This window comes from Schistocerca piceifrons, chromosome 4 (genome assembly GCF_021461385.2).
Source record: "Schistocerca piceifrons isolate TAMUIC-IGC-003096 chromosome 4, iqSchPice1.1, whole genome shotgun sequence".
NCBI classification, from domain to species: Eukaryota; Metazoa; Arthropoda; class Insecta; order Orthoptera; family Acrididae; genus Schistocerca; species Schistocerca piceifrons.
Genome location: NC_060141.1, coordinates 234,359,920 through 234,387,591, shown reverse-complemented (window position 1 = coordinate 234,387,591; position 27,672 = coordinate 234,359,920). Strand labels below are relative to the sequence as shown.

The 27,672-nt window shown below is 42.7% G+C and overlaps 1 protein-coding gene across 1 annotated transcript in view; it reads left to right on the top strand.

Moving 5' to 3' along the window:
- LOC124796265 (probable cytochrome P450 301a1, mitochondrial) overlaps positions 1 to 27,672 on the top strand; it is a 188,255-nt gene that overhangs the window by 113,690 nt on the left and 46,893 nt on the right. Inside the window, exons 9-10 of the mRNA XM_047260376.1 lie at positions 6,711 to 6,880; positions 24,729 to 24,810. Of these exons, the coding sequence (XP_047116332.1) occupies positions 6,711 to 6,880; positions 24,729 to 24,810 (252 nt within the window). The remainder of the gene's footprint in view (positions 1 to 6,710; positions 6,881 to 24,728; positions 24,811 to 27,672) is intronic.

Below are 27,672 nucleotides of genomic sequence, written 5' to 3'. Positions count from 1 at the left end.
TTCCACACGCGCGCCTGTGCGTGACTAACGAGCGAGGCGGTGCACTGGGGCAAGGAGGTTCAATGGTCCGTCCGGCCATCCAGGCGTAGCTTTTTGTGATTTCCCTAAAGCACTAATGACAAATGCCGGCTTCATTCTTTCGATAAAGAAATATCCGATTTCCTTCCTGACCCTACTCCTAATCCAAGCTTGTGTTCCGCCTGTAATGGCCTCGTCGTCGACGGGGTATTAAAGCACTATCTTCATTTATTTTTTCACTCTTACAACTTGTTCCTTTGCGCACAACTGCTTCTTAAAGGAGAGATATTAGGTTGGCTCTTAAGTTCGTAGTGTTTTTGTTTTGTATGTTGGTTTTCCGGTTGCTATGGGTTTATTTATCGATTGTAATTTTTATTTGTAATCACTCTTGGTATTTGAGTTTACATATTGTCATTTGATCATTGATAGTGAATGAAACTGTGAACGCTACAAAATGCAGTGGCAGATGGACAAATCGGAACATTTCCGACGTATTCTTCTCTTTGAGTTTACTCAAGGGGTGACAGCAAAGGAAGTAGCCAGAAACATTTGCGCCGCGTATGGGTATAATGCCATTCGACAGATCATGTCATGAAAATAGAGTTAGTGACTTTCCACGTTCAGGAAGACCGTCGGGGTTTGGTGAAGGTCGTTTAAGCGCATTAATCCACAATGAACCATGTCAGTGTACTAGGGAACTGACAAATGTCGTGAACTGTGATCATACCGCCACTGTGCGATATTTGCATGCAGTGGAGGAGGTTCAGATATCGGGTGTATGGATACCGCATGCTCTGAGCAAGAATCTCAAAAATCTGTGGGTGGCCTCATGTGCAGCTTCGCTTGCTCGTCATAAATTGGCATGTGAACGACATCGACCATACCTATTGTGTATTGTTACTGGAGACGAGAAATGGTTTCTTTATACTGACGTAAGGAAAAGAAAGAAATGGTTGACCCGAAAGAAAGCAGTAACTCCCTGTACAAATACCTGCGCGCGACCACGAAAGACAATATTCTGCATCTGGTGGAACAGCGACGGTGTGGTGTATTACGATTTGCTTCTTCGAGGTGTAACAATCACTGCTGACATTTATTGGCAACAATTGAGTCGTCTTGCAGATGCAGTCCAAGAACAACCACCAGGGAGAGTGCGTGAAGTGGTGCTACTCCACGATAACACTCGCCCTCATTCTGCGAGAATGACAAAAAACACTATACGGGATTTGGGTTGGGAAGTCATTCCGCACCCACCTGATTCACCTGATATTGCGCCTTCAGGTTTTCACCTTTTCCGCTATCTACTGAACAACCTTCAAATAACTTCCCTTCCGGATGAAATGCAGTCCGAAGATGGTACGATGAATTCTTGAACTCGAAACCTCGTGATTTCTACAGTCGTGGGATCGAACAGTAACCCCAGTGATGGCAGACAGCTGTAAATAGTGAAAGTATATACAGGATGATCCATTCATAGTGACTGGGCCAAATATCTCACGAAATAAGCGTCAAACGAAAAAACTACAAAGAACGAAACTCGTCTAGCTTGAAGAGGGAAACCAGATGGCGCTATGGTTGGCCCGCTAGATGGCGCTGCCATAGGTCAAACGGATATCAACTGCGTTTTTTAAAAATAGGAGCCCCCACTTTTTATTACATATTCGTGTAGTACGTAAAGAAATATGAATGTTTTAGTTGGACCCCTTTTTTCGCTTTGTGATAGATGGCGCTGTAATAGTCACAAACGTATAAGTACGTGGTACCACGTAACATTCCGCCAGTGCGGACGGTATTTGTTTCATGATACATTACCTGTGTTAAAATGGACCGTTTATCAACTGCGGAAAAGGTCAATATCGTGTTGATGTATGGCTATTGTGATCAAAATGCCCAACGGACGTGTGCTATGTATGCTGCTCGGTGTCCTGGACGACATCATCCAAGTGTCCGGACCGTTCGCCGGATAGTTACGTTATTTAAAGAGACAGGAAGTGTTCAGCCACATGTGAAACGTCAACCACGACCTGCAACAAATGATGATGCCCGAGTAGGTGTCTTAGCTGCTGTCGCGGCTAATTCGCACGTCAGTAGCAGACAATCGGGAATGTCAAAAACGTCGGTGTTGAGAATGCTACATCAACATCGATTGCACCCGTACCATATTTCTATCCACCAGGAATTGCATGGCGACGACTTTGAACGTCGTGTACAGTTCTGCCACTGCGCACAAGGGAAATTGATGACAGCTGTTTTGCACGCGTTCTATTTAGCGACGAAGCGTCATTCACCAACAGCGGTAACGTAAAGCGGCATAATATGCACTATTGGGCAACGGAAAATCCACGATGGCTGCGACAAGTGGAACATCAGCGACCTTGGCGGGCTAATGTATGGTGCGGAATTATGGGAGGAAGGATAATTGGCCCCCATTTTATCGATGGCAATCTAAATGGTGCAATGTTTGCTGATTTCTACGTAATGTTCTACCGATGTTACTACAAGATGTTTCACTGCATGACAGAATTGCGATGTACTTGACAAACGATGGATGTTCGGCACATAGATCGCGTGCGGTTGAAGCGGTATTGAATAGCATATTTCATGACAGGTGGATTGGTCGTCGAAGCACCGTACCATGGTCCGCACGTTCACCGGATCTAATGTCCCCGGATTTCTTTCTGTGGGGAAAGTTGAAGGATATTTGCTATCGTGATCCACCGACAACGCCTGACAACGTGCGTCAGCGCATTGTCAATGCATGTGCGAACATTACGGAAGGCGGACTACTCGCTGTCGAGAGGAATATCGTTACACGTATTGCCAAATGCATTGAGGTTGACGGACATCATTTTAAGCATTTATTGCATTAATGTGGTATTTACAGGTAATCACGCTGTAACAGCATGCGCTCTCAGAAATGATAAGTTCATAAAGGTACATGTATCTCACTGGAACAACCGAAATAAAATGTTCAAACCTACCTACGTTCTGTATTTTAATTTAAAAAACCTACCTGTTACCAACTGTTCGTCTACGATTGTGAGCCATATGTTTGTGACTATTACAGCGCCATCTATCACAAAGCGAAAAAAGTGGTCCAACTAAAACATTCATATTTCTTTTCGTACTACACGAATATGTAATAAAAATGGGGGTTCCTATTTTAAAAAACGCAGTTGATATCCGTCTGACCTATGGCAGCGCCATCTAGCGGACCAACCAAAGTGCCATCTGGTTCCCCCCTTCAAGCCAGACAAGTCTCGTTCTTTTTAGATTTTTCGTTTGACGCTTATTTCGTGAGATATTTGGCCCGGTCACGATCAATGGACCACCCTGTATAATATACCTAAAGTCTCTGTTATGTTATCTACATCTATATCCACATCTACATCCACACTCCGCAAGCCACCTGACGGTGTCTGGCGGAGGGTACCCTGAGTACCTCCATCGGTTCTCCCTTCTATTCCATTCTCGTATTGTTCGTGGAAAGAAGGATTGTCGGTATGCCTCTGTGTGGGCTCTAATCTCTCTGATTTTATCCTCATGGTATCTTCGCGAGATATACGTAGGAGGGAGCAATACACTGCTTGACTCCTCGGTGAAGGTATGTTCTCGAAACTTCAACAAAAGCCCATACTGAGCTACTGAGCGTCTCTCCTGCAGAGTCTTCCACTGGAGTTTATCTATCATCTCCGTAACGCTTTCGCGATTACTAAATGATCCTTTAACGAAGCGCGTTGCTCTCCGTTGGATCTTCTCTCTCTCTTCTATCAACCCTATCTGGTACGGATCCCACACTGCTGAGCAGTATTCAAGCAGTGGGCGAACAAGCGTACTGTAACCTACTTCCTTTGTTTTCGGATTGCATTTCCTTAGGATTCTTCCAATGAATCTGTCTGGCATCCGCTTTACCGACGATCAACTTTATATGATCATTCCATTTTAAATCACTCCTAATGCGTACTCCTAGATAATTTATGGAATTAACTACTTCCAGATGCTGACCTGCTATTTTGTAGCTAAATGATAAGGGAACTATCTTTCTATGTATTCGCAGCACATTACACTAGTCTACATTGAGATTCAATTGCCATTCCCTGCACCATGCGTCAATTCGCTGCAGATCCTCCTGCATTTCAGTACAATTTTCCATTGTTACAACCTCTCGATACACCACAGCATCATCTGCAAAAAGCCTCAGTGAACTTCCGATGTCATCCACAAGGTCATTTATGCGGCACACCTGAAATCACTCTTACTTCGGAAAACTTCTCTCCATTGAGAGTGACATGCTGCGTTCTGTTATCTAGGAACTCTTCAATCCAATCACACAATTGGTCTGATAGTCCATATGCTCTTACGTTGTCCATTAAACGACTGTAGGGAACTGTATCGAACGCCTTGCGGAAGTCAAGAAACACGGCGTCTACCTGTGAACCCGTGTCTATGGCCCTCTGAGTCTCGTGGACGAATAGCGCGAGCTGGGTTTCACACGACCGTCTTTTTCGAAACCCATGCTGATTCCTACAGAGTAGATTTCTAGTCTCCAGAAAAGTCTAGAAATCTACTCTGTTGTGTTTATTAAACTTACTGGAAAACGTTTCACACTTATGCTCCAACCCAATAGTTATCTGATACTAATACGAACTTTAACAGACGAAGGAACCCATCCACAATGTCGGATAAAAGTAAACCCTTTAAGAGGTTTCCAATTCATTCAAAATTTATTGCAGAAACAGTGCATATGGAGTACATGAAATGATTACATTTACAGATCAATAGGGAAAGCTATTCTGGAGTATCAGGTATAGACCCTTGCTCAAACAATGTTAGTGCGTGGTGTAGTCTCCATGGGCGGTGATGCAGCGCTGACTCTGGCATCCATTAGATCGTACAGATGACAACTACTGTCGTGTGATACGTTATCGCCTGCTCGATATGTTCATGTAGTTCTGTGACATTTGTTGGTTGACGAAACCCACGAGTCACTTCTCGTTCCATTATATCCCACGTGCTCCATTGGAGGTAAGTATGCAGATCGTGATGGCCGGGATGTTGATACACGTCTTGCAGAACACGTTGAGTTTCACGTGTGTGCGCGAAAATTACCCCGTTGGAACAACGTATCATCTTCCTGTTGCGAAAACGTTAAAAGAATGGGTCTAACTAGGTTTTCCATGTACCGAGCGCTGGTTATCGTCCCTTCCAGAAACACCAAAGGTGAAGGAGAGTTGTGGCTTATTGCACCCCAAGAGACAGCGCTCACCAGGCCTACGTCATATGTGGAAGCGACCATCACTTGCACGCAGGCAGAGCCTGCTTTCATCACTAAAGACAATGGTGCGCCATTCCATCTTCTAGTTATCCTCTAACGCTCGTGTCGAGCCATGCACGTTGATGCTGTGGCGTGAGTGGAAGATGGGCTAGAGTTGTGCGTACCCGTAGTCCTACTGCTAATAACCGATTCACAACAGTCCTTGTTGACACATCTCGGCTCAGAACCTCTCTTATCTGTGCTGTGGCAGCTGTACGATACGCCAGTGATGCTCTTATGACACCACGATTCTGGCGGGCGTCTGTGCAGCATTGACGTCCAGAACCTCATCTATGGGTGTGAGAATTTTCACATGTCCACTGATACCAGCATCGTTGCACAACTGGCACATCACATCATACTTGCGTGGCATTTCTCCGAAAGGACCATCCCGCCACTCGGAAAGCCTTAATTTGACTCCTTTCAAACTCGCTCAGTTGGCTGTAGGAAGCATGTCTCCATGGCATGGTTGCCTCTTTGCTTCACCGTTTGCACCACACTGAGTCTTCAGGCTGTGAGCATACATTATTAAAGGGTAAACACACCTGTGCCACTGGCTATCTGTTGGCGGAAGAGGTTAAAAACATTGTTAGTACCTCTCCTGTTATCTCCCAGGTGGCATATGCCGTCATTGGATCAAAATCTACATCGTCTTTCCAGGTGTACCAATCTTTTTTCCAGCAGTATATTTCTATGAAAATGATTTTTCCTGCGAATAAATAGTTTATTTCTAGTTATACTGATGTTTTCGTTAACTGGTATGCTAGCAGATTAAATGTTCTGTAAATCTTGTGCTGGAGGTTAAGTCTGAATTAAAAAGCTTCGTTTAGGGCAACTTCTTGGGTCCCACTGAACACTATCTTGAATGGCAGTTTTGAAATTATTGTTTTAGGTTTTCGTAACTAACATTACTGCAATAATACAATAACGTTCCATAATGTTAAGGCGTTTCGTTGCATCGTACCTACATGAAACGTACAATCTATACTCCATTTAATGCACGCTGCTCCACAGAGTCCACAGAATATGACTGATGAAACGTAATGTTTCAGCTGAGAAAGTACACGATATTCGCCAGAGATCAAAAAAGGAAGATGAATAAAGTGTTTCCTCCTCCTCCTCCTCTCTCTCTGTCTCTCTCTCTCTCTCTCTCTCTCTCTCCCTCTCTCTCTCCCTCCCTCCGTCCCTCCGTCCTTCCCTCCCTCTCCATCTCAGATTCTTTTTCGTGTTTTTGTGTTTATATGTGTATTTTTACGTGTGTGCGCAAATTCACGTTAAGTTATGGTATTTTCATTGTATAGGCTTTCAAGGTTCGAAAACTATCACACTTCTCTTCAGTTCTGTAACCCCATTCTACATATTTACCTTAATGTTACAGACAGCGAATGCGATGGCCACGACGCTGTACTTCCTCGCGAAAAACCCTCACGCCCAGCAGAAGCTGTACCTGGAGCTGTGTGCCAAACACCCAGACCCTGGGACCCCACTGACTGCTGAGATCCTGGAAGACTGCAAGTTCCTCAAGGCGTGTGTCAAGGAGGCCCTGAGGTGAGCACACTGGTGAACTCTAGCGGTGTATTCTGCGCTGCGTCACTTCCGCTGCTGCTGGCTGGCACGAAATTGCTCGTCAAGCTGCCCTCTATAACGTATCTCTTACGTTGGGATAAATTTATTTAATTTTTTGTTAGATGTTTTCGTTAAATAGCTGAATAAATTGTAATTAGGAATAATTTAATTAAGCAGAGTAGAGAAGATAAAGTCAAAGAGATGTTCATTGGGCGGACATTGTCGTAATGTAACGTCATTGCGTTGTTCGGTTATTAAAACAAGTCGTTTGTGTTCCGTTCTGCTGTTCGGTCGTACGCGTATCTGAAAGGAATTAATTCTGGGACTAGAATAAACTTTCACATAATAGTCACGATTCGAAGTTCCGTCAAAAGGGATTAGCGTCAGTGTTAATTTGAATTGTGGGCGATAGGATTAGTTTTTCTCTAATTTTACCCTCGTACTCTTTGCACAAAATATACGTCGGAGAGGGAAGAAGTACGCTGGCTGAATTACTTTTCCGTACAGGCTACAAGTCTGAAATAGAAATTTGTTCATGGAATAGAAGGAGTTGTCCAAGAGAACTGATTTTACGTTAGATTTAAATCTTGATTTTCTACCTGTCACACATTTTATGTGATTGGGGAAATCATAAAAAATTTTAGTTACTGGATACTGAACTCCTTCCTGAGCCAATGAAAAACTTTAACAGCAGGCAATGAAGGTATTTTTCCCCTTAGTGTTACAGATGTGAACATCACTGTTCGTCTTCAACTGTGATGGATTAGTCATGATGGATTTCATTAGTCAATATAAATGTCTTGTGACGACGCAGTTAAAATGCCTGGCTCCTTGAACAGGTATCTGCACGACCTCCGATTTCCTGTAGTCAGTACTTTCTATGCAAGTGGTGAGTTACCCCGGAATGATTCTATAAGACATTACAGACTAGAGATACGCAAAATATGTTGCTAGTTTGTTTCCAAGAGTAGCAATTATACGATGAGTAAAAGTGGCTGAAATTAACTGTTTGCAAAGCTCAGTAATATGCTTCTTCCAGTTCATGATTTCATCAATATGTACACCCAAAACATTCTACCCTGCTTACTGACTCCTGTTCACGCGCTACATCAGTTGTTGCTATGAATCTATTTGTTGCATAGAACTGAACATAGCCTGTTTTTTCGAAACTTAGAGAGAAGCCGTTTTCAGAGAACCACTTAATACTTTTTTTGAGAAACAATGTTAACAATCTCTTCCGTTGCTTTCTGTTTAACGGGATTTACGAAGGTTTACTGAAAAGCAATGCCTCCACCTTCGTAACTCTTCAACAGTTGGCAGCATTGGTGCACAGCAGGGACTGGCTTGTTCCGTAGCCTCCTCTCCACAACTCCAGCTGGTGGGAAGCCTTAGCACTGAACGGTTGTGTTGTTATAGTGTAAAGTATGAAACCATGCGCAGACGGTTGGTCAATGCGATTTAAGCAACGTGTAGTCATTGAATTCTTGACAACAGAAGGTGTCACCCCAAAGGAGATTAATCAGAGAATGAAAGCAGTTTATTGTGATAGTGTTGATGTGAGTACTGTGCGTCGTTGGGCGAGTAAGTTTAAAAATGTTGAGGTGGGAACATATGGCCTGCGTGGCAAACGCAGAGTTGGACGTCCCGTGACAGCAACCACCGAGTTTCAAAAGCAAAATGTTGACAGATTGATTCAGGATGACCGTCGTATCACTCAGAGAGAAACTGCAAGTACAATCGGCATTTCACAAGAAAGCGTGGGTCACATTATTTCTTTTCTTGGCTGTTGAAAGATCTGTGCACGTTAGGTACCCCGGACGTCACCACAGGAGAACTTCAGAGACTGAATCTCACCACCATATGGCATCCTCCATACAGTTCAGATTTAGCGTCGTCTGACTTCCATCTGTTCCCGTTAATGAAAGACAATCTGCGGGAACATCATTATGCTTCTGACGAAGACGTTGAGATAACTGTGAGACTGTGGTTGCGGAAACAGAGTGCCGATTTCGTCTGTGACTGCTTCAGAAAACTCGTTCATCGTTGGCAGAAATGTATCCAATTGGCTGGTGATTATGCGGAAAAGTGAATATTGATAATTAAAGATCACATTCTAAGGATTATTTCTGCGTTTGGTTTATTAAAATATTCCCATCCAAACCCAGTTAATGAAGGTGGAGGCATCACTTTTCATTCAACCCTCGTACTATAACACTAGTATCATATCCAAAAATTCTATTTGTTCAATGTTGGGTGGAAGGTCGTGTGGACCCAAAATGGAACCCTCTGGGACCCCCTTTGTAATTTTTAGTTCCCAGTCACTAAAATTTTCTTCATTTCATCATTGCCTTATTTATTCATCACAACCTTTTGCATTCTGTTTTTAAGTATGATTCAAACCATTTGTGTGTAAAGCCATCAATTACTCGTACATAAAACGTGAGTTTTTTTGGGAGAGTAATATCATCTTCACAGTGGAATGTCTTGAAAAGATCACAGAAAAGACCAACTCGCTATATTTCATTATTGAAGTCTTATAATATTTTGTGATTGACTGTGTAAATATCATTCTCCGTCGAGCAACACTTCTGGAACCCTAACTGTAATATTCAAAGTAAACTGTTGTTACTTAAGTGCATGACTACTCTTGAGCATATTAATTCATCGAATATTTTCGAAAAAGATTCCTTTCTTGTCATCTTTATAAGAGCACAAGGGCTCCGAATTTGAACAGTAAACAACACATCGCGTTAGATACTGCCTCTCTTTTAGCACCATCCACTGAGTAGGTTTAGCATCTCCGTGAATATTTCGCGCTTACTGAATGAACCTGTGATGAAACATGTTGTTCCTCTTGGAATCTTCACCATTTCATATATCAGTCCCATTTTGTTTGGATTCCAGGCTGATGAGAAATACATAAATGTCAGTGGAAGTACAGTTATGTGTGTAACTTCTTTTGTGAGTGGGCTATAGCTCCTGTGGGTTCTTCCAATTAATCTAACATTGTCAGACTGTAGTTTGCGTTTCCTTTGATTGGTTTTATGTGGTCGTTGTTTATTGGCACGTGAGAGAAAGACGTGCTGGGTCAGAGTCACAAGACCGATGGCACTTATAAATAAATAAACCCATCTGGGAGAAGTGGAAGGCATCTGGATTTTACGGACCTTACATGAGCTTGATCCATAACGACAGTACGATACAGTATGAGATCCTCAGAAAATAATTATTATATCAACGTAAGGAAATTGAAGTAATTTCATGTACCAAAAACTACCAAAACAATTTCTACTAAAATATGGACAGGGGAATGGATAAACAAGTTAAAATAAAACACATTTGGGAGATGAACCGAGCAGGTGGTTAATGGCATCAGGAAACCCCACTTAACAAGAGAACGGCGAGCTTCAGCGCAGGAAGGGATAAGACCAGAACAGTACAATATTCCTTTTAGTGTAAATATGGCCGGGACTGAGGGTAAATGGCTGGATGGATGGCTTTAACAGGGCTAGGCTGCAACCTGGCAAGAAAAATAAAATTCACCTTTAATAAGATGGCAATTGGCTGAAGCCATACTGGGCGATGCAGAAGCGACACGGTGGTGAGATTCCCATTATATAAAAGCATTTTGAGAACTACAATTTCTAGATATCTCTCTCGTCTTGTGGTGGACCACACAAGTGTATGGAAAATAGCGAGGGTGTTGAGAGCTTTGCTTTCTGTGAAGTTTGGATGATACGCTTCACACATCGTGGTAACAGATAGCTAGGAGGTAGTTAATTATTCCTGCAGGAATTTTTGTGGGGAAATAAATTGTGTACTTCGCTCCAACCCTTAGCAATAGCCATTATTTCGACTAGGGAAAGATTAACGTTCTACAGAACGCAGGAAAGTTTAGAGTGAGTGAATTCAGTCATGGCTAGAGTAGGAGCTTAGCGTTTCAGATCCAGCACGGAGACAACGTAGTTGCATATGCCGCTTGGTAATGTACCATCATGCATTACGCCACAGTAAATTTTGAGTCGAGATTTTGCTCACTCCAGCTTGCATACGCTTTGGCCATTGAATATCAAAAGCCAGGATGCTAACCTACCCTCACATTGAATACGTGAGAGTTTTTTCATTGGTTCAAAAAGTACATTTTTTCTCCACCAACTCAGTGCATTGACCAGTTATGACATGGTAGATGTAAATGAGTTAATATATGTTTTAATCATTCTTTCATGTGAAAAAAAGTTTCATATGTAGAGGTAATGATTTTAATTATCATCAGTTCAATATGTCCAAGAGTTAAATATTTTGTTCTTGAGTGTTGAAAGTAATTTAACATGATTGTTGTGTATCACTTGACCCCTGAAAGCACAGTTGATAAATTATATGTAGAATAAAAAATGGAATAGCTGTTTTGTCTTTCTAGAATAGACTCAAAACTTTCACTTTCATTAATTCATGCATTCTAGTTAGGTGACAGCAGCATTTTTAATGATTTTTGGTACGATCTGCACATGATATTACCTGACTTACAGGGCCAGGTTCATTAGGATTTAGAATGTCTGTTTAACACCTTGGAATTGAGAAGACAGTTCACATGTTTTGTCCATTTGCATGCTAAGTGGTAAGCTAAGTTTGCATACATTAATCCACTCACTGTGCAGACGCAAAATGCGGACAATCTCACAAATGGCGACGTCTGCCAGGATGCCAAATTACAGCATTCTGATAGATTGAGGGTTTGCTTTTGATACGTACAAAACACATAATCCTCCCAAACAATAAGCTGACACAAATTGGAGAAAATAATGTAAATGTAAATGTGCATCAGCTGTGTAGAAAGTGTAAACAGAATTGTATTAATGTATTCCTTATTCGCTGGCGCAGCACATCGTTGAATTGGGTTGTGATGAGTTTTGACTCAACTCCATTAACCAAAAGGCTAAATGAAAGACGAGGAAACGGGTTCAAATATTGAATATAGCACCATGGATGATATTTTGGGGTAGAATCAAGTCTTATGATCAGAAGTTAATGCGTAGTCATGTTTGGCTTAGTGGAAAATAATCGATTAAGACAAAGAGAAGTCGTAGAAGATCTTGATAGGATCGAGTTGGACACACAAAAGGTAAATCAGCGACAAAAACACGAGACAGAAAACCTAGAAATACACTATGTTCGGAAGTGAAGGAAACAGTTCACGAAAGCCGAGATAGGGAACGGTTACATTAGATGGCGAAAATGGTGTAGATGAAAACGCCAAAATATTTGGAATGTTGCAGCGTTTATTACAACAATCTCAGGAATCAGAAAAGCTTATAGAAGGGCACATAACACAAGGGCAAAAAGAATAGTTTCAAGAATCAGAAAAAATACAGAAGGGCGCGTAACACTAGGGCTGAGAGAAATTAACAAGTAAATACAAAAAACGCGTGATAATATTCAAGGCCAATTAGATCAAATACGAACTGAAGCTAAGGAAGCGCAAATCACGCTTCAAACGCTCGTTACGGGCACAAACAATTGAGAACAGACATTGACGCTGTCCAGACAGGCATGATTATGTTGCGTGAAGTTACGCAACAAAGTGTTAAAAATGGTTAAACAACAGGTCGGAGCTTTTGTCATCATTGCGACGACGAAAGCGAAACATGTTGTTGCTGAGACAACGTCTCACAAAAGAACGAAAAAAGCAGCATTAAAGAAATTCGATGCTCCTATTTTAAAAATACAAGAGAAAAACGAACATCAATTTCAATGGCTGAGATCGGAAGTTCTACGTTCGATCGAAAGTCGAGGAGACGTAGAAAGCGTTAATCAGCAGACGACGACAGAATCCACTTTAGTGTCGGTAGACACTACTCTGAAGACAGCAAAATCAACAGTTGCCGACAATACGACAGAAAGGGTACGCGAAATTACGTGTGACGTAAGACGGAATGGCACATGTGGATGCCGGTCCGAAACCGCGAAGTGCGAATGGGAAATGAGTCACCAGCGTATGCCAGAACATCACGGTAACCGTAGGGAATAGTGTGTATTGCGAGCACTTGTTCAAGAAAGAATAACAGGTCAATTGGGAATACAAGAGTGTGGTTTGCAGCACAGGCGTGACATACGCTGATCAAACCATAGCGACGCGTTACGCAATGCCACAACCTGTAGGACGAATACCGACGAATTACAGTACGGCGTCTAAGGAGCCAGAATTGCTCACACGCAAAATACAGAGCCGGTAGCGGGCGTTATGCATGCATATTGCGCAATGAGACATGCAAGTGATTCTACGTCACAAATGTTACAGAAGGAACCAAGTTACACACGTTTGCGTAGATTTAATGCAAACTAAGGACAGAATTCCAGTCTTCAAAAATCGGAAGATACCCCACAGAGAGAAATGAGAGTTTTTGATGATAACCAATTTCTTACAGTACGGAAATACCATCACTATAGCTGGCCGCTGTGGCCGAGCCGTTCTAGGCGCTTCAGTCTGGAACAGCCGCGCGACCGCTACGGTGGCAGGTTCGAATCCTGCCTCGGGCATGGATGTGTGGGATGTCCTTAGGTTAGTTAGGTTTAAGTAGTTCTAAGTTCTAGGGGACTGATCTAAGCTCAGATGTTAAGTTCCATAGTGCTCAGAGCCATTTGAACCATTTGAACCAGCACTATAAGGAAGAAGCAAATATTCTCCATCCTCGCACGTTTATTGATCAATGTAAAGTAGGAATACCGAAAAATTGGGCATTTAAACAGAAATTAGATTTCATTTGTGCACCTATGGAGGAAAGTGTTGCTGAAACTATGCAGCGAATAGCTGAAACTTGCGATTCGTGTGATTCGTTTAGAGCTGCTTTTATAGCAGGATATTGGTCTCCTGAGGCTCAGATAAGAATAAGATATGGATTATTACAAAATGTCCCATTCGAAAATTCGCGTGAGAAAACAGCAGTAAAATTCTTTGAGAATATGGCTTAAAGGAACCAACACTTAGATAACCCATATATCGACAGAGGATTGATTCAAATATGCGAAACAAAACTGCCAAAGAAGTATCAACAAGTGTTGATAGAACGTGGGGGCGGTAATGTAGAAACTTTCAAAGGTGTTTTGAGAAAAGTAGAATTCATGTATGAAAACGACTCTCAAAGACGTCGCGATTCAGGACAGAATAATTTTAAACGAACACGTAAGGAGAATAATAATAATGGTAGCGATGGTAGGCCGGTATTGGGATTGAATTCTGGACGAAATGGGAATAATTATGGAAATGGGAGTAGTGTAAACACCAGATTACAGCGTAATGGATATGGTTTTGTTCAAATGTGTGTGAAATCTTATGGGAGTTAACTACTAAGGTCATCAGTCCCTAAGTTTACACACTACTTAACCTAAATTATCCTAAAGACAAACACACACGTACCCAAGCCCGAGGGAGGACTCGAACCTCCGCGGGGATATGGCTTTAATAGTGGTTGGAACAGACGGAATACAGACGAAAATAGAAATGGAAACTGGAGAACTCGGGATAACCGACAGACTGACTTTAATCAGCGATCTCCAGGTTCATGGAGAGAAAGCAGATAGGGATTTGGTGCGAGAACGCAGCCACAGGCAAATACTTCGGGTAATTACAGGAGAAACGAACCACAGATGGAGGTTGAATTACGACCACCAAATCCTGGGAAGCGTGAGGATTGACTGACGTTAGGTGTTGCAGGAGTTCAAGTAGATAATACACTTTCTGCAGAAACGGATGACAAGGCGACTGCAGCCATAAATAGGTTAAGGTGTGACGTACAAGATTCGGAATTGGGAACAGGAACGACAGACGATCATCAAAGGTACACGTACAGATACTATAAATACGGAGGAAGTCACAACTGAAGTGTTGGGATGAGATGCATTGGACTGACACTGACTATGAGGATGAACTCCCAGCATTACCTAGTAATGAACCATTTGATTATGACGAAGTATTAATGTATATGGTGCAGATGTTTGATTCTGCACAAACGAAAAATGATTTTCAGCAGGATAATACATATCCTACTGTAAGCTGTAACTCTATGATTGATCAAGACGATAGGATTAAAAATACGGCTAATACATGTATAAAAGAAGGAAGCACGAATAAGTACTCCAACACACTACAAGATCTACTAAAATCCTTCCGAATAACGTTCACTGAATAACCTATCCTATCCCTATGCCCAAGAAGTTGTAAGTTCCAAGGAAGAAGACATGAAGACACAGAAAGAAAAATTAAGCCATTATGAGGTTTGGCAGAATCAAAAGAAAGCAATATTCAACAAAATCATGGCAGTTATTTCATTCTAACTATCAAACCAACCAAAGGCGGTCAAACCATCAGAGTATGCATAATGGGCACATCAAACTGCAGCAATCGTCCAGGGGCTACACTCATCAACCTCGATGGCAACGACGCCAATAAAGGACGAAGCCATCTATGTTGTCACATCATGACATTGCCTTGGACAAGCAGTTTGTCGTCAAAATAATGCAACATGGAATTGACCATGTAATGGCGTTTGTGATCGAACACTCAGAACTGAAAATGTCAATAATTTTCATCAACATCGTACAGAGTCTACAACTGACTAGCAGCATCAACCACCAATGATCGACAACAGCATTTTGAAGCAAACCCAGCACGAAGTTTAAAGTGTAAAGTGCGTTAAGAAAGAAAGTGGCGCGTGTGACGAATTCATTGTAATATTATAAAGAGTGCAAAAGATAATCACTTCAGCAAGGAGTGGAGATGCCTGTAAATATTCAGTCGCACCTGTATCACTGAGAATTTGTGCTTTATGTGTTTCATTTGTATTCTATAATTCGATTTGTAAATTGTTAAAGTATATTCATAAATGTACCTTGTTTTATATTTTGTATTTCATGTGTAAATTGATATATCTCAATTCAATCTAAAAATATGTTATTAAGAATTTGTGTATTGTAGATATTTTGGAAACATGTGTTTTAATGATAAATAATGTAAATGAATACATAGTTTGTGTTATGCAAAACTATGAACTACTTTAAACATGATGACAATTCAGTACTGAGTACTAGAGAAGTACTAGAGAAAAATGTTGTAAGATCAGTCAAATAACTGCTATAATGGACTGTAAAGAGACATAATAATCACCTAAATAGAAATTGCCGTGTAAAGCAATACATTTCAAATAAAAATAGAATGTCAAAACGATATCATCTAGGATGAGATAGACAAGTAGCTGGACAGTGATTAAAATTAACTGAATTTATAATTTTGCGCTGCAATGAGCAATAACTCAACCATTGATCACAGCAGCTCAAAATTAAACCGGAAGGGTAGGCATGTGTAAGGCATCCAGATTTTACGGGCCTTACATGAGCTTGATCCATAACAACAGCATGATATGGTATGAGATCCTGAGAAAATAATAATTATATCAACAAAAGGCAACTGCAGTAATCCCACGTACCGAAAACTAACAAAACAAGTTAAAGTGAAACGCATTTTGGAGACGAAATGAGCGGTGGGTTAATGGCATCGGAAAACCCCACTTAACAAGAGAACGGCGAGCTTCAGTGCAGGAAGGAATAATTCCAGAACAATACAGTATTCCTTTTAACGCTAATACGGCTGGGACCGAGGGTAAGTGGCTGGATGGCTTTAACATGGCTAGTCTGTGACCTTGCAAGAAAAATAAAATTCACCTCTGAAGATGGTGATTGGCTGAAGCCATACTGGGCGACGCAGAAGTATATAACAGAACTGCTGAAATGCCTGAATCAGTCTTCGTTTGCAATGCGCTTATTATCATACATAAAAAAAACAGATACTGGCATAATTTGCTTGCTTACATTTTGTATATTTTGGTGTAACTCATTAAGCAAAGTCGCAGTTTTACAAGCCCGAAAAGCATGCAGTACGAATTATTTATAAGTCAAAGAACAGTTTTATGAGTCCGTTACTAAACTAGCTATACTAATTTCTGCTTCTCTGCGTACTTTTTCCTTAGTGAAATGTGTCTCTTTCAAAACAAGAGCTCATTTCACAGATAAAAACTAAGGATAAGAAAAATCTTGAAAAAGGCTTAAAGCCAATGAGTTTGGTCAGAAAGGTGTTCATTTAGTAGGTAAATACATTTTCAATAGCTAGCCAGAAATCGTTTAGCTACTAAAAAATAACAGTTCGACAGGATCTTGAGGGATTCTTTGGCAACCAACTTCTTCATCTGCACTGATGAGTTTCCTAGAAGAAACAACATGTGTAATTATCACTAACTGTATCCTATAAAATGAAAGTCATGAAATATCAGGCTGGATAACACCTACAGTTTTGTAATGCGATCTATGCAGAAGCCCTGTAAACTGTTTCCCATTTTGATTGTGCTTAGCTATAATAATTATGCATTTATCTTACGTGCCATATGTACATTCATTTAAAACTTAATGGCATGATTTTTAACCATTGTGTTGATAATGTAATTCTGTACTATGCACATGACCTTTTTCCATCAGGAAATAAAAAGAACCTTACATGCACTAGACAAAAATGTGTAAACACTATGAGAAATGCATGCTTGGACATAAATGCAGATGCTAACCGAGCCTGCATGTTGCGCTGTTGTACTTGACCACCATTGGCACCTGTACAATGTCCTCAATACGTTTCAACTGTCAGTCGTAGTCAGAAGAGTGTTCTGTGTCGTTATGGGTGCATTACTGCAAAGTTAATAAATTAGATCGAGGATATATTGTTGCTACTCGTATAGTAGGTGCTTATGTAACCAAGGAAATCGAAGTGATTCAAGAGCCACCTTATCGAACATTTATATCACATACGGGGAAAACAGAAGAACATTATCAGCAAAGTTACAACAAGGAAGAAATCGTGTGTTGAGGTGGTCGTGACAGACGGTCATTCAAGAGTATTTGGACGAAGAGTAAGAGGACGGCAGCTGCAAAAGGCACTGCAAAATTGAACGTCGGACTCACGAGTTCTGTCAGCATCAAAACAACACGAAGGGAGCAAAGATTGCAGGGCAAGCTAGAATTCCAACACCACTCATCAGTGATACAAATACCCATAACAGAAAAACGTGATGCCGAAGCCATAAATCCTGTAATACGAAGTAATTGAAGAAACTCATTTGGTCGAATGAGTTTTGTTTCGTACTTGTTCCTACTTCTAGTCGAGTTTTCGTCCTAAGTGTGAAACACGACGGGGGTTCGGTGATGATTCAAGCACCCACACCGTGCTATCCCACGGGCTTCATGGTTACTCTACAAGGACGCATTATTGTCAAGGATTACGAGATCACTTTCGTTGATCACGTCCATCCCATGTCGCAATGTTTGTTCCCAAATAGGGATGCTGTGTTCCAAGACGATAGAGCCTTTTTCTCATAGCTCGAGTTGTCTAGGACTAATTTTATGAGCCACAGATGAATTTTCGCATGTCCCCTGGCATTTACAGTCGCCAGATCGCACTATTATTGCACCTTCGTGGTCTACTTTGTAGAGAAGGGTGCGGGATCACTGTCCACCTCCATCATCGGTAGCTGAAGTTCCCACTATTTTTCAGAAAGAAAGGTACAAAATTTCCTTGAAAACCATACAGGATCTGTTTTTATCCATCCGAGACGAGTTTCCTACGCCGCATTATGCATGGTAATATGTTTTTTTGTTTCTGTATTTTTGTCCATCGCTTACAGCGACCGAGATGAAACACTATAAGAAGAACAAATCAACATGGGCAGATCTCGAAATCTGCTCACCCCGTCTTCCACGACTGGGACTCAACCATATCATAGGCCGCCGGTGCTGTTTTCTATCTACTATCATATACACTCCTGGAAATGGAAAAAAGAACACATTGACACCGGTGTGTCAGACCCACCATACTTGCTCCGGACACTGCGAGAGGGCTGTACAAGCAATGATCGCACGCACGGCACAGCGGACACACCAGGAACCGCGGTGTTGGCCGTCGAATGGCGCTAGCTGCGCAGCATTTGTGCACCGCCGCCGTCAGTGTCAGCCAGTTTGCCGTGGCATACGGAGCTCCATCGCAGTCTTTAACACTGGTAGCATGCCGCGACAGCGTGGACGTGAACCGTATGTGCAGTTGACGGACTTTGAGCGAGGGCGTATAGTGGGCATGCGGGAGGCCGGGTGGACGTACCGCCGAATTGCTCAACACGTGGGGCGTGAGGTCTCCACAGTACATCGATGTTGTCGCCAGTGATCGGCGGAAGGTGCACGTGCCCGTCGACCTGTGACCGGACCGCAGCGACGCACGGATGCACGCCAAGACCGTAGGATCCTACGCAGTGCCGTAGGGGACCGCACCGCCACTTCCCAGCAAATTAGGGACACTGTTGCTCCTGGGGTATCGGCGAGGACCATTCGCAACCGTCTCCATGAAGCTGGGCTACGGTCCCGCACACCGTTAGGCCGTCTTCCGCTCACGCCCCAACATCGTGCAGCCCGCCTCCAGTGGTGTCGCGACAGGCGTGAATGGAGGGACGAATGGAGACGTGTCGTCTTCAGCGATGAGAGTCGCTTCTGCCTTGGTGCCAATGATGGTCGTATGCGTGTTTGGCGCCGTGCAGGTGAGCGCCACAATCAGGACTGCATACGACCGAGGCACACAGGGCCAACACCCGGCATCATGGTGTGGGGAGCGATCTCCTACACTGGCCGTACACCACCGGTGATCGTCGAGCGGACACTGAATAGTGCACGGTACATCCAAACCGTCATCGAACCCATCGTTCTACCATTCCTAGACCGGCAAGGGAACTTGCTGTTCCAACAGGACAATGCACGTCCGCATGTATCCCGTGCCACCCAACGTGCTCTAGAAGGTGTAAGTCAACTACCCTGGCCAGCAAGATCTCCGAATCTGTCCCCCACTGAGCATGTTTGGGACTGGATGAAGCGTCGTCTCACGCGGTCTGCACGTCCAGCACGAACGCTGGTCCAACTGAGGCGCCAGGTGGAAATGGCATGGCAAGCCGTTCCACAGGACTACATCCAGCATCTCTACGATCGTCTCCATGGGAGAATAGCAGCCTGCATTGCTGCGAAAGGTGGATATACACTGTACTAGTACCGACATTGTGCATGCTCTGTTGCCTGTGTCTATGTGCCTGTGGTTCTGTCAGTGTGATCATGTGATGTATCTGACCCCAGAAATGTGTCAATAAAGTTTCCCCTTCCTGGGACAATGAATTCACGGTGTTCTTATTTCAATTTCCAGGAGTGTATTTAAATCATGTTAGCTTGAGCTATTAATTATGATATACGTTGAATTTATTGATATGAAGTACATATCATATGTCATCGCTATCAAAGTTAATGCATTTCGTGATGAGGCACGAAAAATAAATCGTAGAAAGCATGCGTTGTATAAATTACCGTAAGTGTAAGATTGAACATCGTGTTGTAGTACTATCGTTCTTTTTTAAATATGTGTAATGCATCTAATTGTTTCCATGCGTTGGTTATGTAAATGACTGATTCTTGAGAAACAGGTCCCTGATTATGAAGCGTATTGGCTTTGAAATCGTTAGCGCATAATTTTTATACACAAATACACCTGGAGAAAGAGTTATTATTTTCATCCAGACTGAGAATGGAGCCTGAATTGCCCTCTACACCCTGGAATTTTTAGTGTGACCTACATTATGATCGACGAGTGAGAAGCCCTTAGACTCTTGCCTACATTGTATATTTAAAGCACCGCAGCATAGCAGAAAGAAAGTGCTCAAGTTTTGGATGAGAATTTTGAAGCGGGGGTGGTTTTTTTTCGTGTATTGTGTTGCCCAGGACTGTCTCTCTTTGAAGGTTTGTTCTTGTTGTGTGTGAGATTTGAGGGTAAAAATTAAGCACTCTTTATTGTCCAATCTTGCACAGGAGACATGGGTACACTAGTGGATCGTCACACACTCTGTTAGGTGGAATACTCCCATCTGTTTTCTTTTTTATTTTATTTGTCGTCCTGTCCCATCTTGCACGTAGTAATCCTACGTCAACCATGTAGATTGGTTCATCGTTCGTCAGATTGTGATTAGTCTTGATTGATTCTTGCTAGTTTTCTGGTGGTTATTCATCGAGGGATTCTGTATTTGTCATAAGATTTTGTGTTGGTATCTGCGACTTGGCGAAGTGTGCTAACAATACTGCGAATGTGGTCCATCATTGAATACCATGGAGTTGTGGTCTACTGCAGCGGACCGAGATTAATATGGAAAACAGAGCACACATTATATTACAATGCCTAATATGGTGTAGAGAAACAGTAGGCACTCAAATCAGCTTCCAGGCTTCGCCGAATGAATAAATACAGATCTTATTTTATACCATTCTTTCTGTAAAATACAGAGTGTTTAAAAAAGGACTTAACAATTTGGAAAATTCATATAAATTAATTCATAGTACCTACAGAGGTGATTGTAGTGTATTTGCAGGGAAAAACATCAAGTTTTGTCTCGCGTAGTTCGCTAGTGCCGAATCGCACCGTAAGGAGTGCTAGCTGCAGTTTCGTTAAAGATGGCTGCCTTCACTGGACCCGAGCGTGCCAGCTGTATATTTTTGGTTTGAAGAATCGAAGTCGGCGGCAACAGTTCAGCGTAATTTCCGTACCAAGTACGCTTAAAGATCCTTCCAGTAGGCAATTTATAAGTGGCATAAATAGTTTGTAGAAACGGTATGACATGGGAATAATCAGGCCGTCCAAGCACATCTGACGACGTCGTTGAGCGAGTGAGTCAACGTTTTGTCAGCAGTCCTACGAAATCGAACCGCTGTGCATATCGCGAACTGCAAATCCCACATACGACTGTTTGGCGTGTGTTGAGAAACCGTTTGTATTTTAAACCGTACAGATTGACGATCGTACAAGCAATAAAAGACACTGATAAAATGGCTCACAAGAACTTCTGTATGGATATGTTAGATCGATTACGTGAGAATGAACATTTCTTGGGCAAGATCATCTTTTCTTAAATGGAAAGGTTAACACACATAACTGTAGGATTTGAGGCAGTGAAAATCCAGTTCAAACATTGCACCATGTTCATGATAGCCGTAAACTGAACATTTTTTGTGCTTTGAGTAAGAACAAAGTGTACGGCCCCTTTTTTCCGTGAGAGAACCATCAACTAGATAGTGTACCTGGATAAGTTAACAATAATTTTTGATACAACAGATCGATAGGATGACCAAGAAGGAAATGTTTACTTCATGCAAGATAGTGCAGCAGCCCACTATCTGGCTGACATCCGGGATTTTCTCAGTGACCACTTTCCAGGTCAATGGATTGGCCGTGATGCGCCAATTGCAAGGCCCTCATGTTCCCCAGACTTGACGTGTTTGTACCTCCTGTGCAGGCTTCTCTAAATGAACTTAGAGCAAGAATTTACGCCGTCACTGAGTAACTTACACCTGCAATGCTACAGTGACTTTGGGAAAAAATTGGCTGCTAATGGGATGTGTACAGGACAATCAACGGAAGCCACATTAAACATCTTGATGTGTTTCGATACAAAATAACACTAAATCCAGCTCGGTATCTCCTTTTAATAAATGTATAAGAAGTTTAAAAGTTGTAATGTCCTTTTTGAAACACCCTGTTTCAAGGTCAGATACTGATGATGGAGGTGGATAGCGATAACGCACCTCTCCCTCCAAAACAGACTACAAAGGCTCAATAATATTGAGATCTTGTTACTGTGGATTCCAGGGGAGATGCGACAATTCATCCTCGTGCTCACAGAACTAGTCTTGAACGATTCGACTATGTTGAAAGGGCCCCACCGTCTTAGTCTTGGAATACACCATCTCTATTTGGGAACAAACTTTGCAACATAGGTTGAAACTGATCAGCTAGAATGATCACATAATCCTTGACAATAATGTGACCTTGCAGAGGAACTACAGGGCTAATGGAATACATCGATATGGCTGCCCAGATCATGACCGAACCGCCTCCATGTTTCACTCATTGGACGTAAAGTGGGCGAGAACCTCCCATTGCTCAGCAGTATAGGTTTTATGGCTTCTGCACCACGTGTCCCTTTTAAGCACCTTCGGGCCACTGATGCGTGATTTTGGCCGGCTCACCTCACAGTTCCCTGCTTATGGCGCTCCCTTCGCGTTTTGGTTGTGACAGGGATTGAGAAATTCGGAGATTTTTCAGTTGTTCTCTTTTGTTTCATCAAAATCCTCTTCAGTGGCCGTCCGTCACTATCGCCGAACGCACCCTTTCGTCCACATTGTGACTTAGCGGATAATGTTTTTCTGCCTTCCCCATATGAGGTGTAAATCTTCGATAGGGTGCGTCTTGAAGCATCAAACACGTTGGCTACCTCGGTTACAGAAGCACGCACCCTCCGGACGAGCTCGAACAATTTGCCCTCGTTCGAATGCACTGAGCATCTACGTAATCACAACTACAGGGAACGCCGTTCCGACTACGACGGACACTTGCAACGTATTGAGGATATTGTATAGTTCCGTTCATGGTCGAATACAACAGTGCAACCTGTAGGCTTGGGTAGCATTGACACCTATATTCAGGCGTACATTTCTCGATGTGTTTCGGTATTATTGTTCACTCCCCCTCGCCAGTATCTTCTCGTGACATCCAATCTTGTCCACCTTGGAGGATAGGCGTGACCATCTCAGGCAGCGCGCGCGGGATTAGCCGAGCGGTATAAGGCGGTGCAGTCATGGACTGTCCGACTGGTTCCGGCGGAGGTTCGAGTCCTCCCTCGGGCATGGGTGAGTGTGTTTATCCTTAGGGTAATTTAGCTTAAGTAGTGTGTAAGCTTAGGGACTGATGACCTTAGCAGTTAAGTCCCATAAGATTTCACACTCATTTGAACATTTGAACATCTCAGACAGCAATTCTGCAGCGTTCGCAGGCATTTAACATCAGCTTCACAGGTGGTTCCTCTAGCTGCGTATACACATAAAATTATTGGCTAACCTGTCGATTATTGAAGTTAAAATTTCTTCTTTGGATTAAGGTGTTTGCTGGAAGAAAATGGTTTTGGCCGCGTCGTGTTCATTTTATAAGTTGTCTTCTCCCTTTCCATTGTGTATTTGTGAACATTAGTGATCTATCCAGGTGGACACCTAGATATCCTGTCGTCGCTGACGAATGAATTCCTTTACGAAGTATTTGGAGTATTGTAAGTTCAGTTTGTTGCGAAACGCAATGCGGCCGTTTTTTTTCGGGTTAGAGTTTATTTTTCTCTTTTTTCCATGTTTGCATGCGCTCTGCTCTGTTAGACGTGTGATCGACTTATAATCTATATGTATTGTCCTGCATCGCTTGCGGGTTATTGATGTAAATGTTGATAAAGAACCGCGCGGAGTGGCCACGCCGTTAGAGGCGCGTTATCACGGATTGCGCGGCCCTTCCCGCCGGATGTTAGAGTCCTCCCTCAGGCATGGGTGAGAATGAGTTAGTTTAAGTAGAGTGTAAGTCTAGGGAGCGATGACTTCAGCAGTTTGGTCCCTTAGAAATTCACATAGATTTGAACACTTGATGAGGGTCGGCCAGACCACATATGATTAAGGTGTTCCTTCTTGTATAATCTAGACAGTGGAACCCAGACCATCTGCGGAGACGTAGATACGTCTGTGTTGCAGGATACCATCTATTAGTCTCATATAAAAGTCCTGTATCGGCGTTCTTCGGTACATTTTCACAATTGCACCTCTTGGTAGTGCGCGTAATATGTAGTTGTGCTCGATGTCAGCTCGCACGACCGTGACGTCAGCCACGACCTGATAACCTTTGTGGTTGTTGTTACAGACTGCGGCCCATCTCGATCATCAACATGCGGCGTGTTCTGGTGGACGACCTGGTGCTCAGCAACTTCCGCGTTCCCCGAGGGGTGAGTCGCAGGTGTTCTTCAAGTGTCTGTCGCCTTGACCAACTGGGACTGCTCCAGTGTCCTGTAGCGGGTCCAGTCCCGTGAGGACTGAGAAACTTGATGAATCGTCTAGCAGGCCTGACAGTGTATCTCTCATTTTACTAACCGAACAAGAATCACCTGAAATAAAATGAATGGGTGGATAGGGATGAAATTCAGCCACATGCCATGGCATCTAATAATATCAGTGAATGTTGTTATGGTGTTTTTCAGTCCGAAGGGTGGTTTGATGCAGCTCTCTACTATAGTCTGACCTGTACAAATCTCCTCATCTCTCCATAACTACAGCGACTACACCCATTTGAACCTGCTTTCTGTTGTCAAGCTTTGGTCCACCTCTGCAGCTTCTAACTCCCCACGCATCCTTCCATTACCAAATTCGTTCCTTAATGTCTCAAGATGTGCCCTCCCTACCAATTACTTGTCATAGTCAGATTGTGTCATAAATTTCTTTTCTTCCGAATTCGAATCAGCATCTCTTCACCAGTTATCCGATCTCCCAGTTTAATCTTCATCATTATTCTGTAGAACCCTATGCCTAAACCTTCTCTTCTTGTGTAAACTGATTGTCAGCCACGTTTCACCGCCATGGATGTTTGTGTGTATTGTGTATTGAACGGGGACCTAGAAATGACGGAGAGGCTTCGTCGCGCCGTAGCCCTCAGTGGTTCACAATCCCACAACAGGCCACAGCAGTCCACCCGCCCCACTGCCGCCCCACACTGAACCCAGGGTTATTGTGCGGTTCGGTCCCCAGTGGGGACGTGTTGCTTCCTGGTGGGGAAGCGGCGCGTTAGACCGCGTGGCTAACCGGGCGGGCTTCATGGATTTTTACATTCCAGATACATGCGATTTTTGAATGAGAAGCCCGCTGCGTAATCTTTCCTTATATATACAATGTATATTTCGTTGCTGCTACCTACTTAGAGTGGTAAAGCTGTAATACTACCCGTTTGCATACCTTAGTATGGCAATTTAACTTTTTTTACATGCCTGTTTCGCGATATTGTAATTCTTATGGCAAGCAGTGTCTGTTTAAACAAAGAAATCCCTGCAGCGAGAGTGGTTTGTCATATCCGCAGAATTTCGCTACCTTCCATTTGTTGGTTTTTACGGTCCAAATGGCTCACAAAACTGTGCGCTCACTATGAAGGAAATTTTGTCAGGGCAACGTCACGGACGTATTCAGTGGACCTGACATACCGTACCTTTGGACAGAGATGTTAATTGCGCGCTTTTGCAAGTGGGGCCAAGCACCGGCAAAAAGTTTTTCTGCCCATTTACAACTGTCGTCAAGGAATCGCACCTCGTGGTGTATGGCAACATATCCATCCTGACGGTGGTGACTCTGGGTTCAGCCAGCAGACTAGATTGTTTCGACATTCAGCGTTTGCTATGCCTACTGTGGTGGGAGTGAAACGCATCTCTACGTAGTTCTTATTGCCGAGTATTCTTTGCAACGGAAGTAGGAAAAATTTAATTCTCAGATATTGCAGGTCTTTCTGTTTTTTTTTTTTTTTTTGTGTACGTGCAGCGATGAATTTGGGAATAATACAGGTCTTCAGATTGAGATTTCATGCGATTTAAATGTCGCGTCGGAAGGAACACCTGCTTGGGACAGCAGCAAAGTCTCTTTGGTTTTAGCGATGACCCTTGCAACATTGGGGAACACTAGAGAGGTTTGATCGAACTAAAACTACAAGAAAAGGTAGTACTGTCTGTATTTACACCTTATTCGACAGGAAACCTGAAGGTATGAAAGAGATTTTCAGTAAGAACTAGGAAGAACTAAAAAGGCGATGAATATACACAACTTCACTGAAATACATAGTATCTTGTTTTCCTGTGAATTTTTTATATGGGTTTGAATGGGACATTCGCCTGACGCATTTTTGAGAGTTTTTAAGAATTCTTACCGAAACAGTGGGAAGATTCTAAGAAGACTGATTCAGTTTTGAGTTATTTAGAAGGTCAGGCAGCTGAGTGTGAAACCTCACAAACTGATGAGTGCATATTGCTGGAGCATACGAGGAGAAAAAAAATTGAGTTCAGCAATATTATTTAAACATTTCGCTGCTAATTTTTAAGTAAATCGTATGGTACTGGTTAAAATTCAGACATAAAGAAAGAAACAAGTAAATTTTTTCGTTAGTTTAACTGTAGGTAATAATCAGAGAACATATTATTAAATGTAGGGTATGTTGCTTGGTGTTATTGTTTTATTCAAGAACAACTTGACGGTCAGAGGTCAGAGCAGAAGTTCAAGTATTCGTCAGGGGAAATCGTTCAAGCGAATAAATATAGCGTTGGGCTACATCTGGAGCTCATCAAATAACAGTACACTATTCCTAACAACGAAAAATGGACCTCGAACATCGCAGAGCAAACCGAGCCTCGCTTGGCTGTAAAGCGTGGGCGGTAGCAGTTATGGAGAGGCCGGTAGCTGTGAACTCTTAAATCCAGAATTTTTGGTAAGACCTATCTTGATCCTAATATTGAATAAGTATGGCTCTGAAGTTTAGCGTCGGTGCTGACATATCCTCCGCCAACTTATGGGTAGGTTCGAGTTGTGAAACCTGCTGCAGTGTCCAGCATCCCATTCAAAGCTCCTGGTAAGCTCACCTATCAAAAAATTAGTCACTCCAGACAAATCATTTAATACTGCGTAATACCACGCCTGGATTCGGTTAGAAAGTCAGTTTACAAGGTTGTGCAAGTACGTTGCATCCAGAATAAGCCACTGACCGAGGATTTCATAGCGCATTTCTACCAAATTGTTGGGATGCTGATTCCAAGTTTTACCTGCTGTTCCAGCATGTCCTA